The sequence below is a fragment of the Daphnia magna genome, linkage group LG1 (assembly GCF_020631705.1).
Source record: "Daphnia magna isolate NIES linkage group LG1, ASM2063170v1.1, whole genome shotgun sequence".
Classification (NCBI taxonomy): Eukaryota; Metazoa; Arthropoda; class Branchiopoda; order Diplostraca; family Daphniidae; genus Daphnia; species Daphnia magna.
Window position 1 is genome coordinate 432429 of NC_059182.1, and position 20484 is coordinate 452912.

Consider the following 20484-nt stretch of genomic DNA (forward strand, 5'->3'; position numbering starts at 1 on the left):
TTCAAAAATTAACGAAAACAGTGCTGTTAGCGCAACAACTTAATTTAGGATTTTTAACGTTTAAATCAAAAACTATAAGACCAATAGAAAAATAAACCTGATTTTCGTTATTTTCATTCAATTCTGAATCGAAATCCTGTATTTTAAGCAAAATTTGAAATTTGGCCAAAAATGAAAAAGTGGGAAGGGTATAGCCTTCCCACTTTTGTCAAAATCGGCCAAAAACGACATCTCTTGAAATTATCCAAAAATCACACGGCATAATCGAAATTAAACGCTGATTGCGATTTAGTGATTGGTTTTCTCATTATACCAGCCGTTTCAAAAATTAACGAAAACAGTGCTGTTAGCGCAACAACTTAATTTAGGATTTTTAACGTTTAAATCAAAAACTATAAGACCAATAGAAAAATAAACCTGATTTTCGTTATTTTCATTCAATTCTGAATCGAAATCCTGTATTTTAAGCAAAATTTGAAATTTGGCCAAAAATGAAAAAGTGGGAAGGGTATAGCCTTCCCACTTTTGTCAAAATCTACCAAAAACGACATCTCTTGAAATTCTCCAAAAATCACACTGAATAATCGAAATTGAACGCTGATTTCGATTTAGTTATTGGTTTTCTCGTTTAACCAGCCGTTTCAAAAATTAACGAAACAGTGCTGTTAGCGCAACAACTTAATTTAGGGTTTTTAAGGATTAAATCAAAAACTATAAGACCAATAGGAAAATAAACCTGATTTTCGTGATTTTCATTCAATTTTGATTCGAATTCATGTATTTTAAGCAAAATTTGAAATTTGGCCAAAAATGAAAAAGTGGGAAGGGTATAGCCTTCCCACTTTTGTCAAAATCTACCAAAAACGACATCCTTTGAAATTCTCAAAAAATCACACGGAATAATCGAAATTGAACGCTGATTTCGATTTAGTTATTGGTTTTCTCGTTAAACCAGCCGTTTCAAAAATTAACGAAACAGTGCTGTTAGCGCAACAACTTAATTTAGGGTTTTTAAGGATTAAATCAAAAACTATAAGACCAATAGGAAAATAAGCCTGATTTTCGTGATTTTCATTCAATTTTGATTCGAATTCATGTATTTTAAGCAAAATTTGAAATTTGGCCAAAAATGAAAAAGTGGGAAGGGTATAGCCTTCCCACTTTTGTCAAAATCGGCCAAAAACGACATCTCTTGAAATTATCCAAAAATCACACGGCATAATCGAAATTAAACGCTGATTGCGATTTAGTGATTGGTTTTCTCATTATACCAGCCGTTTCAAAAATTAATGAAAACAGTGCTGTTAGCGCAACAACTTAATTTAGGATTTTTAACGTTTAAATCAAAAACTATAAGACCAATAGAAAAATAAACCTGATTTTCGTTATTTTCATTCAATTCTGAATCGAAATCCTGTATTTTAAGCAAAATTTGAAATTTGGCCAAAAATGAAAAAGTGGGAAGGGTATAGCCTTCCCACTTTTGTCAAAATCTACCAAAAACGACATCTCTTGAAATTCTCCAAAAATCACACTGAATAATCGAAATTGAACGCTGATTTCGATTTAGTTATTGGTTTTCTCGTTTAACCAGCCGTTTCAAAAATTAACGAAACAGTGCTGTTAGCGCAACAACTTAATTTAGGGTTTTTAAGGATTAAATCAAAAACTATAAGACCAATAGGAAAATAAACCTGATTTTCGTGATTTTCATTCAATTTTGATTCCAATTCATGTATTTTAAGCAAAATTTGAAATTTGGCCAAAAATGAAAAAGTGGGAAGGGTATAGCCTTCCCACTTTTGTCAAAATCTACCAAAAACGACATCTCTTGAAATTCTCCAAAAATCACACTGAATAATCGAAATTGAACGCTGATTTCGATTTAGTTATTGGTTTTCTCGTTTAACCAGCCGTTTCAAAAATTAACGAAACAGTGCTGTTAGCGCAACAACTTAATTTAGGGTTTTTAAGGATTAAATCAAAAACTATAAGACCAATAGGAAAATAAACCTGATTTTCGTGATTTTCATTCAATTTTGATTCCAATTCATGTATTTTAAGCAAAATTTGAAATTTGGCCAAAAATGAAAAAGTGGGAAGGGTATAGCCTTCCCACTTTTGTCAAAATCTACCAAAAACGACATCCTTTGAAATTCTCCAAAAATCACACGGAATAATCGAAATTGAACGCTGATTTCGATTTAGTTATTGGTTTTCTCGTTAAACCAGCCGTTTCAAAAATTAACGAAACAGTGCTGTTAGCGCAACAACTTAATTTAGGGTTTTTAAGGATTAAATCAAAAACTATAAGACCAATAGGAAAATAAGCCTGATTTTCGTGATTTTCATTCAATTTTGATTCGAATTCATGTATTTTAAGCAAAATTTGAAATTTGGCCAAAAATGAAAAAGTGGGAAGGGTATAGCCTTCCCACTTTTGTCAAAATCTGCCAAAAACGACATCTCTTGAAATTATCCAAAAATCACACGGCATAATCGAAATTAAACGCTGATTGCGATTTAGTGATTGGTTTTCTCATTATACCAGCCGTTTCAAAAATTAATGAAAACAGTGCTGTTAGCACAACAACTTAATTTAGGATTTTTAACGTTTAAATCAAAAACTATAAGACCAATAGAAAAATAAACCTGATTTTCGTTATTTTCATTCAATTCTGAATCGAAATCCTGTATTTTAAGCAAAATTTGAAATTTGGCCAAAAATGAAAAATTGGGAAAGGCCTTCCCACTTTTGTCAAAATCGGCCAAAAACGACATCTCTTGAAATTATCCAAAAATCACACGGCATAATCGAAATTAAACGCTGATTCCGATTTAGTGATTGGTTTTCTCATTATACCAGCCGTTTCAAAAATTAACGAAAACAGTGCTGTTAGCGCAACAACTTAATTTAGGATTTTTAACGTTTAAATCAAAAACTATAAGACCAATAGAAAAATAAACCTGATTTTCGTTATTTTCATTCAATTCTGAATCGAAATCCTATATTTTAAGCAAAATTTGAAATTTGGCCAAAAATGAAAAAGTGGGAAGGGTATAGCCTTCCCACTTTTGTCAAAATCGGCCAAAAACGACATCTCTTGAAATTATCCAAAAATCACACGGCATAATCGAAATTAAACGCTGATTGCGATTTAGTGATTGGTTTTCTCATTATACCAGCCGTTTCAAAAATTAACGAAAACAGTGCTGTTAGCGCAACAACTTAATTTAGGATTTTTAACGTTTAAATCAAAAACTATAAGACCAATAGAAAAATAAACCTGATTTTCGTTATTTTCATTCAATTCTGAATCGAAATCCTGTATTTTAAGCAAAATTTGAAATTTGGCCAAAAATGAAAAAGTGGGAAGGGTATAGCCTTCCCACTTTTGTCAAAATCTACCAAAAACGACATCTCTTGAAATTCTCCAAAAATCACACTGAATAATCGAAATTGAACGCTGATTTCGATTTAGTTATTGGTTTTCTCGTTTAACCAGCCGTTTCAAAAATTAACGAAACAGTGCTGTTAGCGCAACAACTTAATTTAGGGTTTTTAAGGATTAAATCAAAAACTATAAGACCAATAGGAAAATAAACCTGATTTTCGTGATTTTCATTCAATTTTGATTCCAATTCATGTATTTTAAGCAAAATTTGAAATTTGGCCAAAAATGAAAAAGTGGGAAGGGTATAGCCTTCCCACTTTTGTCAAAATCTACCAAAAACGACATCCTTTGAAATTCTCCAAAAATCACACGGAATAATCGAAATTGAACGCTGATTTCGATTTAGTTATTGGTTTTCTCGTTAAACCAGCCGTTTCAAAAATTAACGAAACAGTGCTGTTAGCGCAACAACTTAATTTAGGGTTTTTAAGGATTAAATCAAAAACTATAAGACCAATAGGAAAATAAGCCTGATTTTCGTGATTTTCATTCAATTTTGATTCGAATTTATGTATTTTAAGCAAAATTTGAAATTTGGCCAAAAATGAAAAAGTGGGAAGGGTATAGCCTTCCCACTTTTGTCAAAATCTACCAAAAACGACATCCTTTGAAATTCTCCAAAAATCACACGGAATAATCGAAATTGAACGCTGATTTCGATTTAGTTATTGGTTTTATCGTTAAACCAGCCGTTTCAAAAATTAACGAAACAGTGCTGTTAGCGCAACAACTTAATTTAGGGTTTTTAAGGATTAAATCAAAAACTATAAGACCAATAGGAAAATAAACCTGATTTTCGTGATTTTCATTCAATTTTGATTCGAATTCATGTATTTTAAGCAAAATTTGAAATTTGGCCAAAAATGAAAAAGTGGGAAGGGTATAGCCTTCCCACTTTTGTCAAAATCTACGAAAAACGACATCCTTTTAAATTCTCCAAAAATCACACGGAATAATCGAAATTGAACGCTGATTTCGATTTAGTTATTGGTTTTCTCGTTAAACCAGCCGTTTCAAAAATTAACGAAACAGTGCTGTTAGCGCAACAACTTAATTTAGGGTTTTTAAGGATTAAATCAAAAACTATAAGACCAATAGGAAAATAAACCTGATTTTCGTGATTTTCATTCAATTTTGATTCGAATTCATGTATTTTAAGCAAAATTTGAAATTTGGCCAAAAATGAAAAAGTGGGAAGGGTATAGCCTTCCCACTTTTGTCAAAATCTACCAAAAACGACATCCTTTGAAATTCTCCAAAAATCACACGGAATAATCGAAATTGAACGCTGATTTCGATTTAGTTATTGGTTTTCTCGTTAAACCAGCCGTTTCAAAAATTAACGAAACAGTGCTGTTAGCGCAACAACTTAATTTAGGGTTTTTAAGGATTAAATCAAAAACTATAAGACCAATAGGAAAATAAGCCTGATTTTCGTGATTTTCATTCAATTTTGATTCGAATTCATGTATTTTAAGCAAAATTTGAAATTTGGCCAAAAATGAAAAAGTGGGAAGGGTATAGCCTTCCCACTTTTGTCAAAATCTGCCAAAAACGACATCTCTTGAAATTATCCAAAAATCACACGGCATAATCGAAATTAAACGCTGATTGCGATTTAGTGATTGGTTTTCTCATTATACCAGCCGTTTCAAAAATTAATGAAAACAGTGCTGTTAGCACAACAACTTAATTTAGGATTTTTAACGTTTAAATCAAAAACTATAAGACCAATAGAAAAATAAACCTGATTTTCGTTATTTTCATTCAATTCTGAATCGAAATCCTGTATTTTAAGCAAAATTTGAAATTTGGCCAAAAATGAAAAATTGGGAAAGGCCTTCCCACTTTTGTCAAAATCGGCCAAAAACGACATCTCTTGAAATTATCCAAAAATCACACGGCATAATCGAAATTAAACGCTGATTCCGATTTAGTGATTGGTTTTCTCATTATACCAGCCGTTTCAAAAATTAACGAAAACAGTGCTGTTAGCGCAACAACTTAATTTAGGATTTTTAACGTTTAAATCAAAAACTATAAGACCAATAGAAAAATAAACCTGATTTTCGTTATTTTCATTCAATTCTGAATCGAAATCCTGTATTTTAAGCAAAATTTGAAATTTGGCCAAAAATGAAAAAGTGGGAAGGGTATAGCCTTCCCACTTTTGTCAAAATCGGCCAAAAACGACATCTCTTGAAATTATCCAAAAATCACACGGCATAATCGAAATTAAACGCTGATTGCGATTTAGTGATTGGTTTTCTCATTATACCAGCCGTTTCAAAAATTAACGAAAACAGTGCTGTTAGCGCAACAACTTAATTTAGGATTTTTAACGTTTAAATCAAAAACTATAAGACCAATAGAAAAATAAACCTGATTTTCGTTATTTTCATTCAATTCTGAATCGAAATCCTGTATTTTAAGCAAAATTTGAAATTTGGCCAAAAATGAAAAAGTGGGAAGGGTATAGCCTTCCCACTTTTGTCAAAATCTACCAAAAACGACATCTCTTGAAATTCTCCAAAAATCACACTGAATAATCGAAATTGAACGCTGATTTCGATTTAGTTATTGGTTTTCTCGTTTAACCAGCCGTTTCAAAAATTAACGAAACAGTGCTGTTAGCGCAACAACTTAATTTAGGGTTTTTAAGGATTAAATCAAAAACTATAAGACCAATAGGAAAATAAACCTGATTTTCGTGATTTTCATTCAATTTTGATTCCAATTCATGTATTTTAAGCAAAATTTGAAATTTGGCCAAAAATGAAAAAGTGGGAAGGGTATAGCCTTCCCACTTTTGTCAAAATCTACCAAAAACGACATCCTTTGAAATTCTCCAAAAATCACACGGAATAATCGAAATTGAACGCTGATTTCGATTTAGTTATTGGTTTTCTCGTTAAACCAGCCGTTTCAAAAATTAACGAAACAGTGCTGTTAGCGCAACAACTTAATTTAGGGTTTTTAAGGATTAAATCAAAAACTATAAGACCAATAGGAAAATAAGCCTGATTTTCGTGATTTTCATTCAATTTTGATTCGAATTTATGTATTTTAAGCAAAATTTGAAATTTGGCCAAAAATGAAAAAGTGGGAAGGGTATAGCCTTCCCACTTTTGTCAAAATCTACCAAAAACGACATCCTTTGAAATTCTCCAAAAATCACACGGAATAATCGAAATTGAACGCTGATTTCGATTTAGTTATTGGTTTTATCGTTAAACCAGCCGTTTCAAAAATTAACGAAACAGTGCTGTTAGCGCAACAACTTAATTTAGGGTTTTTAAGGATTAAATCAAAAACTATAAGACCAATAGGAAAATAAACCTGATTTTCGTGATTTTCATTCAATTTTGATTCGAATTCATGTATTTTAAGCAAAATTTGAAATTTGGCCAAAAATGAAAAAGTGGGAAGGGTATAGCCTTCCCACTTTTGTCAAAATCTACGAAAAACGACATCCTTTTAAATTCTCCAAAAATCACACGGAATAATCGAAATTGAACGCTGATTTCGATTTAGTTATTGGTTTTCTCGTTAAACCAGCCGTTTCAAAAATTAACGAAACAGTGCTGTTAGCGCAACAACTTAATTTAGGGTTTTTAAGGATTAAATCAAAAACTATAAGACCAATAGGAAAATAAACCTGATTTTCGTGATTTTCATTCAATTTTGATTCGAATTCATGTATTTTAAGCAAAATTTGAAATTTGGCAAAAATGAAAAAGTGGGAAGGGTATAGCCTTCCCACTTTTTTCAAAATCTACCAAAAACGACATCTCTTGAAATTCTCCAAAAATCACACGGAATAATCGAAATTGAACGCTGAATTCGATTTAGTTATTGGTTTTCTCGTTAAACCAGCCGTTTCAAAAATTAACGAAACAGTGCTGTTAGCGCAACAACTTAATTTAGGTTTTTAAGGATTAAATCAAAAACTATAAGACCAATAGGAAAATAAGCCTGATTTTCGTGATTTTCATTCAATTTTGATTCGAATTCATGTATTTTAAGCAAAATTTGAAATTTGGCCAAAAATGAAAAAGTGGGAAGGGTATAGCCTTCCCACTTTTGTCAAAATCTACCAAAAACGACATCCTTTGAAATTCTCAAAAAATCACACGGAATAATCGAAATTGAACGCTGATTTCGATTTAGTTATTGGTTTTCTCGTTAAACCAGCCGTTTCAAAAATTAACGAAACAGTGCTGTTAGCGCAACAACTTAATTTATGGGTTTTTAAGGATTAAATCAAAAACTATCAGACCAATAGGAAAATAAACCTGATTTTCGTGATTTTCATTCAATTTTGATTCGAATTCATGTATTTTAAGCAAAATTTGAAATTTGGCCAAAAATGAAAAAGTGGGAAGGGTATAGCCTTCCCACTTTTGTCAAAATCTACCAAAAACGACATCTCTTGAAATTCTCCAAAAATCACACGGAATAATCGAAATTGAACGCTGATTTCGATTTAGTTATTGGTTTTCTCGTTAAACCAACCGTTTCAAAAATTAACGAAACAGTGCTGTTAGCGCAACAACTTAATTTAGGGTTTTTAAGGATTAAATCAAAAACTATCAGACCAATAGGAAAATAAACCTGATTTTCGTGATTTTCATTCAATTTTGATTCGAATTCATGTATTTTAAGCAAAATTTGAAATTTGGCCAAAAATGAAATAAATTCCAAAAAGGGTATAGCCTTCCCACTTTTGTCAAAATCTACCAAAAACGACATCTCTTGAAATTCTCCAAAAATCACACGGAATAATCGAAATTGAACGCTGATTTCGATTTAGTTATTGGTTTTATCGTTAAACCAGCCGTTTCAAAAATTAACGAAACAGTGCTGTTAGCGCAACAACTTAATTTAGGGTTTTTAAGGATTAAATCAAAAACTAAAAGACCAATAGGAAAATATACCTGATTTTCGTGATTTTCATTCAATTTTGATTCGAATTCATGTATTTTAAGCAAAATTTGAAATTTGGCCAAAAATGAAAAAGTGGGAATGGTATAGCCTTCCCACTTTTGTCAAAATCTACCAAAAACGACATCCTTTGAAATTCTCCAAAAATCACACGGAATAATCGAAATTGAACGCTGATTTCGATTTAGTTATTGGTTTTATCGTTAAACCAGCCGTTTCAAAAATTAACGAAACAGTGCTGTTAGCGCAACAACTTAATTTAGGGTTTTTAAGGATTAAATCAAAAACTATAAGACCAATAGGAAAATAAGCCTGATTTTCGTGATTTTCATTCAATTTTGATTCGAATTCATGTATTTTAAGCAAAATTTGAAATTTGGCCAAAAATGAAAAAGTGGGAAGGGTATAGCCTTCCCACTTTTGTCAAAATCTACCAAAAACGACATCTCTTGAAATTCACCAAAAATCACACGGAATAATCGAAATTGAACGCTGATTTCGATTTAGTTATTGGTTTTATCGTTAAACCAGCCGTTTCAAAAATTAACGAAACAGTGCTGTTAGCGCAATAACTTAATTTAGGGTTTTTAAGGATTAAATCAAAAACTATAAGATCAATAGGAAAATATACCTGATTTTCGTGATTTTCATTCAATTTTGATTCGAATTCATGTATTTTAAGCAAAATTTGAAATTTGGCCAAAAATGAAATAAATTCCAAAAAGGGTATAGCCTTCCCACTTTTGTCAAAATCAACCAAAAACGACATCTCTTGAAATTCTCCAAAAATCACACGGAATAATCGAAATTGAACGCTGATTTCGATTTAGTTATTGGTTTTATCGTTAAACCAGCCGTTTCAAAAATTAACGAAACAGTGCTGTTAGCGCAACAACTTAATTTAGGGTTTTTAAGGATTAAATCAAAAACTATAAGACCAATAGGAAAATAAACCTGATTTTCGTGATTTTCATTCAATTTTGATTCGAATTCATGTATTTTAAGCAAAATTTGAAATTTGGCCAAAAATGAAAAAGTGGGAAGGGTATAGCCTTTCCACTTTTGTCAAAATCTACCAAAAACGACATCCTTTGAAATTCTCCAAAAATCACACGGAATAATCGAAATTGAACGCTGATTTCGATTTAGTTATTGGTTTTCTCGTTAAACCAGCCGTTTCAAAAATTAACGAAACAGTGCTGTTAGCGCAACAACTTAATTTAGGGTTTTTAAGGATTAAATCAAAAACTATAAGACCAATAGGAAAATAAGCCTGATTTTCGTGATTTTCATTCAATTTTGATTCGAATTCATGTATTTTAAGCAAAATTTGAAATTTGGCCAAAAATGAAAAAGTGGGAAGGGTATAGCCTTCCCACTTTTGTCAAAATCTACCAAAAACGACATCCTTTGAAATTCTCCAAAAATCACACGGAATAATCGAAATTGAACGCTGATTTCGATTTAGTTATTGGTTTTCTCGTTAAACCAGCCGTTTCAAAAATTAACGAAACAGTGCTGTTAGCGCAACAACTTAATTTAGGGTTTTTAAGGATTAAATCAAAAACTATAAGACCAATAGGAAAATAAGCCTGATTTTCGTGATTTTCATTCAATTTTGATTCGAATTCATGTATTTTAAGCAAAATTTGAAATTTGGCCAAAAATGAAAAAGTGGGAAGGGTATAGCCTTCCCACTTTTGTCAAAATCTACCAAAAACGACATCTCTTGAAATTCTCCAAAAATCACACGGAATAATCGAAATTGAACGCTGATTTCGATTTAGTTATTGGTTTTCTCGTTAAACCAGCCGTTTCAAAAATTAACGAAACAGTGCTGTTAGCGCAACAACTTAATTTAGGGTTTTTAAGGATTAAATCAAAAACTATAAGACCAATAGGAAAATAAACCTGATTTTCGTGATTTTCATTCAATTTTGATTCGAATTCATGTATTTTAAGCAAAATTTGAAATTTGGCCAAGAATGAAAAAGTGGGAAGGGTATAGCCTTCCCACTTTTGTCAAAATCTACCAAAAACGACATCTCTTGAAATTCTCCAAAAATCACACGGAATAATCGAAATTGAACGCTGATTTCGATTTAGTAATTGGTTTTCTCGTTAAACCAGCCGTTTCAAAAATTAACGAAACAGTGCTGTTAGCGCAACAACTTAATTTAGGGTTTTTAAGAATTAAATCAAAAACTATAAGACCAATAGGAAAATAAACCTGATTTTCGTGATTTTCATTCAATTTTGATTCGAATTCATGTATTTTAAGCAAAATTTGAAATTTGGCCAAAAATGAAAAAGTGGGAAGGGTATAGCCTTCCCACTTTTGTCAAAATCTACCAAAAACGACATCTCTTGAAATTCTCCAAAAATCACACGGAATAATCGAAATTGAACGCTGATTTTGATTTAGTTATTGGTTTTCTCGTTAAACCAGCCGTTTCAAAAATTAACGAAACAGTGCAGTTTTCGCAAAAACTTAATTTAGGGTTTTTAAGGATTAAATCAAAAACTATAAGACCAATAGAAAAATAAACCTGATTTTCGTGATTTTCATTCAATTTGATTCGAATTCATGTATTTTAAGCAAAATTTGAAATTTGGCCAAAAATGAAAAAGTGGGAAGGGTATAGCCTTCCCACTTTTGTCAAAATCTACCAAAAACGACATCTCTTGAAATTCACCAAAAATCACACGGAATAATCGAAATTGAACGCTGATTTCGATTTAGTTATTGGTTTTATCGTTAAACCAGCCGTTTCAAAAATTAACGAAACAGTGCTGTTAGCGCAACAACTTAATTTAGGGTTTTTAAGGATTAAATCAAAAACTATAAGACCAATAGGAAAATATACCTGATTTTCGTGATTTTCATTCAATTTTGATTCGAATTCATGTATTTTAAGCAAAATTTGAAATTTGGCCTAAATAAAAAAGTGGGAAGGGTATTGCCTTCCCACTTTTGTCAAAATCTACCAAAAACGACATCCTTTGAAATTCTCCAAAAATCACACGGAATAATCGAAATTGAACGCTGATTTCGATTTAGTTATTGGTTTTATCGTTAAACCAGCCGTTTCAAAAATTAACGAAACAGTGCTGTTAGCGCAACAACTTAATTTAGGGTTTTTAAGGATTAAATCAAAAACTATAAGACCAATAGGAAAATAAGCCTGATTTTCGTGATTTTCATTCAATTTTGATTCGAATTCATGTATTTTAAGCAAAATTTGAAATTTGGCCAAAAATGAGAAAGTGGGAAGGGTATAGCCTTCCCACTTTTGTCAAAATCTACCAAAAACGACATCTCTTGAAATTCTCCAAAAATCACACGGATTAATCGAAATTGAACGCTGATTTCGATTTAGTTATTGGTTTCTCGTTAAACCAGCCGTTTCAAAAATTAACGAAACAGTGCTGTTAGCGCAACAACTTAATTTAGGGTTTTTAAGGATTAAATCAAAAACTATAAGACCAATAGGAATATAAGCCTGATTTTCGTGATTTTCATTCAATTTTGATTCGAATTCATGTATTTTAAGCAAAATTTGAAATTTGGCCAAAAATGAAAAAGTGGGAAGGGTATAGCCTTCCCACTTTTGTCAAAATCTACCAAAAACCAATCGAAAGGAATAATCGAAATTGAACGCTGATTTCGATTTAGTAATTGGTTTTCTCGTTAAACCAGCCGTTTCAAAAATTAACGAAACAGTGCTGTTAGCGCAACAACTTAATTTAGGGTTTTTAAGAATTAAATCAAAAACTATAAGACCAATAGGAAAATAAACCTGATTTTCGTGATTTTCATTCAATTTTGATTCGAATTCATGTATTTTAAGCAAAATTTGAAATTTGGCCAAAAATGAAAAAGTGGGAAGGGTATAGCCTTCCCACTTTTGTCAAAATCTACCAAAAACGACATCTCTTGAAATTCTCCAAAAATCACACGGAATAATCGAAATTGAACGCTGATTTTGATTTAGTTATTGGTTTTCTCGTTAAACCACCCGTTTCAAAAATTAACGAAACAGTGCAGTTTTCGCAAAAACTTAATTTAGGGTTTTTAAGGATTAAATCAAAAACTATAAGACCAATAGAAAAATAAACCTGATTTTCGTGATTTTCATTCAATTTGATTCGAATTCATGTATTTTAAGCAAAATTTGAAATTTGGCCAAAAATGAAAAAGTGGGAAGGGTATAGCCTTCCCACTTTTGTCAAAATCTACCAAAAACGACATCTCTTGAAATTCACCAAAAATCACACGGAATAATCGAAATTGAACGCTGATTTCGATTTAGTTATTGGTTTTATCGTTAAACCAGCCGTTTCAAAAATTAACGAAACAGTGCTGTTAGCGCAACAACTTAATTTAGGGTTTTTAAGGATTAAATCAAAAACTATAAGACCAATAGGAAAATATACCTGATTTTCGTGATTTTCATTCAATTTTGATTCGAATTCATGTATTTTAAGCAAAATTTGAAATTTGGCCAAAAATGAAAAAGTGGGAAGGGTATTGCCTTCCCACTTTTGTCAAAATCTACCAAAAACGACATCCTTTGAAATTCTCCAAAAATCACACGGAATAATCGAAATTGAACGCTGATTTCGATTTAGTTATTGGTTTTATCGTTAAACCAGCCGTCTCAAAAATTAACGAAACAGTGCTGTTAGCGCAACAACTTAATTTAGGGATTTTAAGGATTAAATCAAAACTATAAGACCAATAGGAAAATATACCTGATTTTCGTGATTTTCATTCAATTTTGATTCGAATTCATGTATTTTAAGCAAAATTTGAAATTTGGCCAAAAATGAAAAAGTGGGAAGGGTATAGCCTTCCCACTTTTGTCAAAATCTACCAAAAACGACATCCTTTGAAATTCTCCAAAAATCACACGGAATAATCGAAATTGAACGCTGATTTCGATTTAGTTATTGGTTTTCTCGTTAAACCAGCCGTTTCAAAAATTAACGAAACAGTGCTGTTAGCGCAACAACTTAATTTAGGGTTTTTAAGGATTAAATCAAAAACTATAAGACCAATAGGAAAATAAGCCTGATTTTCGTGATTTTCATTCAATTTTGATTCGAATTCATGTATTTTAAGCAAAATTTGAAATTTGGCCAAAAATGAGAAAGTGGGAAGGGTATAGCCTTCCCACTTTTGTCAAAATCTACCAAAAACGACATCTCTTGAAATTCTCCAAAAATCACACGGATTAATCGAAATTGAACGCTGATTTCGATTTAGTTATTGGTTTCTCGTTAAACCAGCCGTTTCAAAAATTAACGAAACAGTGCTGTTAGCGCAACAACTTAATTTAGGGTTTTTAAGGATTAAATCAAAAACTATAAGACCAATAGGAAAATAAGCCTGATTTTCGTGATTTTCATTCAATTTTGATTCGAATTCATGTATTTTAAGCAAAATTTGAAATTTGGCCAAAAATGAAAAAGTGGGAAGGGTATAGCCTTCCCACTTTTGTCAAAATCTACCAAAAACGACATCTCTTGAAATTCTCCAAAAATCACACGGAATAATCGAAATTGAACGCTGATTTCGATTTAGTAATTGGTTTTCTCGTTAAACCAGCCGTTTCAAAAATTAACGAAACAGTGCTGTTAGCGCAACAACTTAATTTAGGGTTTTTAAGAATTAAATCAAAAACTATAAGACCAATAGGAAAATAAACCTGATTTTCGTGATTTTCATTCAATTTTGATTCGAATTCATGTATTTTAAGCAAAATTTGAAATTTGGCCAAAAATGAAAAAGTGGGAAGGGTATAGCCTTCCCACTTTTTTCAAAATCTACCAAAAACGACATCTCTTGAAATTCTCCAAAAATCACACGGAATAATCGAAATTGAACGCTGAATTCGATTTAGTTATTGGTTTTCTCGTTAAACCAGCCGTTTCAAAAATTAACGAAACAGTGCTGTTAGCGCAACAACTTAATTTAGGATTTTTAACGTTTAAATCAAAAACTATAAGACCAATAGAAAAATAAACCTGATTTTCGTTATTTTCATTCAATTCTGAATCGAAATCCTGTATTTTAAGCAAAGTTTGAAATTTGGCCAAAAATGAAAAAGTGGGAAGGGTATAGCCTTCCCACTTTTGTCAAAATCTACCAAAAACGACATCTCTTTAAATTCTCCAAAAATCACACTGAATAATCGAAATTGAACGCTGATTTCGATTTAGTTATTGGTTTTCTCGTTTAACCAGCCGTTTCAAAAATTAACGAAACAGTGCTCTTAGCGCAACAACTTAATTTAGGGTTTTTAAGGATTAAATCAAAAACTATAAGACCAATAGAAAAATAAACCTGATTTTCGTGATTTTCATTCAATTTGATTCGAATTCATGTATTTTAAGCAAAATTTGAAATTTGGCCAAAAATGAAAAAGTGGGAAGGGTATAGCCTTCCCACTTTTGTCAAAATCTACCAAAAACGACATCCCTTGAAATTCTCCAAAAATCACACGGAATAATCGAAATTGAACGCTGATTTCGATTTAGTTATTGGTTTTCTCGTTAAACCAGCCGTTTCAAAAATTAACGAAACAGTGCTGTTAGCGCAACAACTTAATTTAGGGTTTTTAAGGATTAAATCAAAAACTATAAGACCAATAGGAAAATAAACCTGATTTTCGTGATTTTCATTCAATTTTGATTCGAATTCATGTATTTTAAGCAAAATTTGAAATTTGGCCAAAAATGAAAAAGTGGGAAGGGCAGCACTTTTGTCAAAATCGGCCAAAAACGACATCTCTTGAAATTCTCCAAAAATCACACGGTATAATCGAAATCGGCCTAACAATCGATCGATAAATTCAATATGTTGTAGACTTCTCCTCCCTTGAAGGCGTCGTCTATCGAAATCGCTACATGGCAGAACAAGTTTTTTATTTATTTGCTAAATAAACGGACAACTATCGAAAAAGAGTTGTCTATTAAAAAGTGGATCAAATGGCGTTCCGTAGTTGCCCCTTTTTATGTAGACGACCATGATCGAAACAATGGAGCTCACACGGCCTGTGAAAAAACCTGTCCGTTGCCGGGCGACGCACAAAGCCTCGCCTTGAAAAATAACTTCGCGGCCTGATTTTTCCCTATCTTCATGACCGACGCGCCATCTCTCTGAAAAAAAATCTCCAGAAATGTCGAGTCGCTCTTAGATTGCTCCGCATTCCTTTATTGTTGAGCCGATAATTGACAGGACCCCTTCGTTAATCTCCGCGTTATCTCCTCTACAACACGACGTCAAGTTTTGCGACGCAGCATCTGAAATAAGAAAACGTATAAAGGATACGTACGAGACCCTGAAATCGACTCGTGTTGGCTGACTAAACTGCTCTACACTCCTTCGTCGTTCAGCCGATAAAAACGGGGACTCGACCGGGAGCTGCTGCGTTATTTCCTCTACAAAAGGAGACCAATCTCAGCGGCACAGCATCTAAAATAAAAAAATGAACGAAAGATTAGTGGAGACACCCCTGAAATCGCCGCGCCATCAGCGCCATCTCTGGGGTAAAGTCTCAGAAAAAGTGTCGGTCGATCCACCGGTCGTTGTAGAAGGGTAGGGGTGCCTGTATCAGGGGGTTGGGAAATGCGAGTTTTGATAGAATCCCTATCGGGAAACTTTATACCATTAATTTAAATAGCCCTTCCCCGTGTCCCTTGAATTTTTGCTTAATTTTACTTACAAGTTCGGGTGTAGAAAAAATTAATTTTATGTGACCCCCTTTTCCCTTGAATGTATAACGTTTTAAAACGAAATATATTCAAGGGAAAAGGGGGTCACATAAAATTAATTTTTTAATTAATTTTTAATATATAACGCAGCTTTAGTGCTATGAATATTTATAAGCAAGGACTTTTACCAGATTTGTTGCATGAGGTTCAATCGTGTTGACGAAAAGTCACGTCTTTCTTTTTCTCTTCAGACACAGTTTAACTATAAAAACCACCACCGCCACCGCCACCACCACCACCGGGCATCAATGTTTGCTATTTGCTTGCTGCTGCCAGGTCAAGATTAGCCGCCATCTTTCGTCCTTCACCTTGCAAGTTCCTCTGTTCCTGTTCAAAAAGAAAGAATACTACCCATTTGAATTAACTAGGTGCCCTTTTCAAACATATGCAAAATCAACCAATAATAATCACCAATCATTTAAAGTTTAAAATTTGCTTTTTTCCATTACATTGAGATTACATTTGAACAAATTGGCAAACGCGTTAAGAATGGCAGTCATTTTTTGTTGTATTGTTTGTGCTTATTTTTGTATCAGTAATTAGACTTTTGTTTTTGTACACTCGAGCCGGTTGCAGTTGAAGGGCGTGTTAATATGAAGAGAAGGTCATAATCAAAATAATAGTGAAACGCATATCACAACGACAGACATTATGAATTGAATTCAGTGAAAAAGAGCAACATGAAGGGTCAGGCTAGACACCATGTCAAGGATGCAAAATGTGGACAAACAAACAAAAAAAGAAAAAGAAAGAAAGAAAGAAAAATAAATCACAAACAGGTACATTCTTTTTTGTCAATTATAATCTCCGCACCCTGTGACGAGACGACGACGAGTTATTGTCTTGCTGAATTTCACATTTTTTTATTTATTTTTTTTTTACAAAATTTTCACCATCAAAGCTGATTGAATTAATAGCAGCACGTTATTAATTTCCGTCAAATTGATTCATCCCTCAAAAAACTGATGAAGGTCCTTTATTGTTTGCATTGTTCGTTTGTTTTGTTCTGTTTAGCATTGGCTTTCCTCGCCCGCCGCTGGACTGGCAATGGGTGGCGGACAAGATTCCTGGCTAGTGTCGAGACTGAACTCTTTTTCATCATTTCCTACAATTCAAATGGGAATTTAATAGTCAAGTCCAACCTCTACAGGAAAAAAGCCACGTCTTTTACCTTCAAACGAATCGCTAGAGCTGGACTCGTTGATGCTAGAAGTGGAAGTGGATCTAAGCAGCTTTTCCAGCATCGAAGCCCTCACCTAGAAAACAGAGACGTGAGTATTGAGTAATGATCTGGTTGCAGTTGTAAATAGAAGACGGACGTACCTCGGCGTTGCTTAGATCGACAAGTTCCGCCCCGTTGCTGTGGACGGGCATCCAATTAGTGGAGAATCCGGTGTGGAGGTCAGCACTTCCGTCTCTGTCCTCATCGCCACTGCTGTCCGCCTCCCTGGAACTGTCGTCGTCAGCGAGAAGATGACGCAACTGGAGCAACGAACTAGTGCCGGTTGTCGGCTCTTTGTCCAGCCCATTGGGATGCGGCAATTCGGGCGTGACGGCGTCGGCCGTCTCACGGATGGCGCAGTAACGCTGCTGTTCTGCAATAAAATCCAGCACCGTTTGCAGAGCCACTTGCCGATCGGGTGGCGGAAAAGGTCCGCCAGACTCGGCTGCGGCCGCCTCAGTTCCCGGCGGGCAATGGTCGTACTTTTCCGAATTGGCCAGACTCCGATTGGATTCGAATTTGACTAGTCTGTAATAGTCGCGGGTGAATTCAGTGTCCAGACTTTCTTCTTCCGCTTCTTCGTCTGCATCGCTTTCGGTCGCTTCTTGCGTTGCCATTTCACACGTTGGACTGTAAATTTCCGGAACAAAAATTCTTCTTCTTCTTCTTCCTCTTCTTCCTCCTCCTCCTCATCATCGCCATCTGACTCGTAACTATTTTCGCTGATGGCGGGCAAAGCCGTGGCTCCTGCCGTCTCTTCCGACTCGGAAGGAGATGGTTCGTGCTCTCTATCGTCCAGAATCCAGTCCTCCATTTCATGCTCGCTATAGTTGGGCGGTACGCGCTCTTCATTTTGCGACGGTGGCTCAGGAGCGATGGAACGGTTGCTGCTGACTTCTTCTCCACCTGACGGATCGCTGGATAGTTGAACTTGGGCCCGAGTCCTGCGCAACGGATGCTGAGAGTCGTGTTCCGACTGGTGCGATTTGTTCCTCAAGTCCAACGTTTTCCAACTTTCTTCACCGGTAGCGACATCCTCCTCTTGATCGGCTTTGTACAATTCATCGTCCGACTTCCATTTCGGTAAATCTGATGGAATGAATTGAAAATGTTAGTTGAAAAGAAAACACTTCTTTTCGAATTTTCAAAATTCGTTATTTACTGTGATCTTCTTGGTTCCGTGCAGGTGAAAAGATTCCGTCTCTGTCACTTTCTACATCTTCAGAATCGCTAGCCACCGAACTGGGTGACCAGTCTTCGCACAGCGTTCCCAGCTGCACACCTGGCCATTCTGTTCGTTCAATTTTGAAGTTGTACAACGTCCCGTGTGTTAGTTGCTTCCGTGACAATGAAACGAAAAGAACAAACAAAACAGAAAAAAACAATTGAAAACATACCTCGCTTAAAAGATGAAGCGCCGTAGTCTGAAAATTGACCGCTAGATGGCGCAAGCGACGATTCTGGACATTTGCCACCAACGATGCCGTCGTCGTTGGTCTCGTCGGATGCCTCCTCTTTGAGCTCTTCTAAGGAGGAGAGGTGGTTTCCCCAGGGTAAGTTAAATTTTATTTGTAGACAAATTGAAAACGCATTCATTTTTTAAAGCTTTAACAGTTCAATCTTCTGCTTTAGGTCATTGTTGGATAATAGCAAAACCAATCTCTGCATTGTAGAAAATCGGGAAATTAAGAAACGTCAACTTTCCTTGTATGCCAGTAAAGGCTTATATTGCGTCCCGCCCGTCTATCTGAGGAATCTTATCCTGGCCGTGGGCAACAAGCTGCAATGGAGTGAATCAGTTTTGCCAGTGTTCCTTCCTTATCTTTCAAGTATGCCTTTCACTAGTTCTTGATTATGTTTAAATTATTAGTCGTCTTCGTTAAATGTTCTTCTTCCAATTGAAAACATTTGGCGAAAATAAACAAGTCATACTGGTTAGAACAGGAAAAGTGTAGGAGTAGATATAGCAGAGTGGCGCAGCGGAAGCGTGCTGTGCCCATAACCCAGATGTCCGTGGATCGAAACCACGCTGTGCTATTTTAATCATTTATTAAAATTTAGTCTTTTTAGTCTAAAAAGTTGTTCTAAGAAACAAATAGCAATGAATTGAATCGTAAAATTTGCCACTAGAAAAAGTAGGTAGTGATCTTGTTCACGTCATCGACAGCCGCATGAAATTGGTAAAGAGAAAAAATGGGACAATCAGGAGGTTGCCCACATTAAATGAAACCATAATCTTAGACAGCAAAATCCGAAATAATAATGACGACATGGTGTACATACCAGAAGAAGGAAATAAGTAGACCCTAATGGCACCACCTGTATAAGGACAAACGGGAATAAAAAATATCAAAGTGTATCGTCTCTTCTCATCATCATGAGTCAGAGTAGTAAGATATTGAAGCTTACCTTAAGCTTCTTTACTTGTTGGCGTAGGCATGCGTGTCGATTGCCAGACAGAGGAAACCATCGCAACAACTTGGCAGCGCCCAAAACCTAAAACAAAAATGACAAAATATTAGACATAATTTTGCACGAATGAATTTCGTTAAATAGCCTTTTTACGTAGCGCGGAGTTCTAAAGTTTATAAGGTGAATCAGACGTGCTCTTCCAGTGGCTTCAGGTAGAAGAAGTTCCAGATACAAGTGAATCCTGCTGGAACAAATGCGGACAACACAGCAGCCAATGACATCCGTTCCAGGTGCCGCAATGGGGGCGAAATCCAGTGAACTCGTCAACATTTGAAGCCATTGGGACGAGTTCAAAAGGACGTTAAAGAACATTAACTTCATATCGGATGTAAGACACTTCCATTTAGCCCAAATAGACGACTACCTCAGCGACAATCACAAACCGAATGTCCGTCGTCTGAGAAAATGCTTGTGAAATATTCCTTCTCTTGCAATCGGTTAGATTCTTTCACCTCTAAATGAAAATCAGATCAAATCTAGATGCACAATGCAGTGGATACAATCAGAATGCAACAATCAAACAAGTATTTTAAAATGCTACAATACATTTGGATGAAAAAAGTAAAAAATAAAAGTAAAAAGAATTCTTTTAACTTTAAGCGCGTAGCATTG

At 34.3% G+C, this 20484-nt stretch overlaps 2 protein-coding genes and 1 long non-coding RNA gene across 3 annotated transcripts in view; 1 reads left to right on the top strand and 2 right to left on the bottom strand.

Annotated features, from left to right (window-relative positions):
- LOC116920196 overlaps positions 1-20484 on the bottom strand; it is a 39579-nt gene that overhangs the window by 10789 nt on the left and 8306 nt on the right. The gene's annotated exons all lie outside the window — the stretch shown is intronic.
- On the bottom strand, positions 16669-18507 carry LOC123473840. Its single transcript, XM_045175328.1, has 3 exons — positions 17502-18507; positions 17350-17434; positions 16669-17283 (listed from the first exon to the last, which is right to left on the bottom strand). Exons 1-3 carry the CDS (start codon positions 18015-18017, stop codon positions 17189-17191), a joined length of 696 nt encoding a protein of 231 aa, XP_045031263.1. The 5' UTR covers positions 18018-18507; the 3' UTR covers positions 16669-17188.
- LOC123473908 lies at positions 18567-19338 on the top strand. Its single transcript, XR_006648360.1, has 2 exons — positions 18567-18953; positions 19033-19338. It is a non-coding gene; the product is annotated as an uncharacterized LOC123473908 (long non-coding RNA).

Excerpts from the sequence above, each read along its gene's own strand:
- LOC123473840 (XM_045175328.1), bottom strand. The coding sequence starts at position 18,017 with ATGGCAACGCAAGAAGCGACCGAAAGCGATGCAGACGAAGAAGCGGAA. Across the intron at positions 17,435-17,501 it reads TCGATCTAAGCAACGCCGAG|GTGAGGGCTTCGATGCTGGA; the intron begins GTACGTCCGTCT and ends TCTGTTTTCTAG. Across the intron at positions 17,284-17,349 it reads CTCTAGCGATTCGTTTGAAG|GAAATGATGAAAAAGAGTTC; the intron begins GTAAAAGACGTG and ends TTTGAATTGTAG.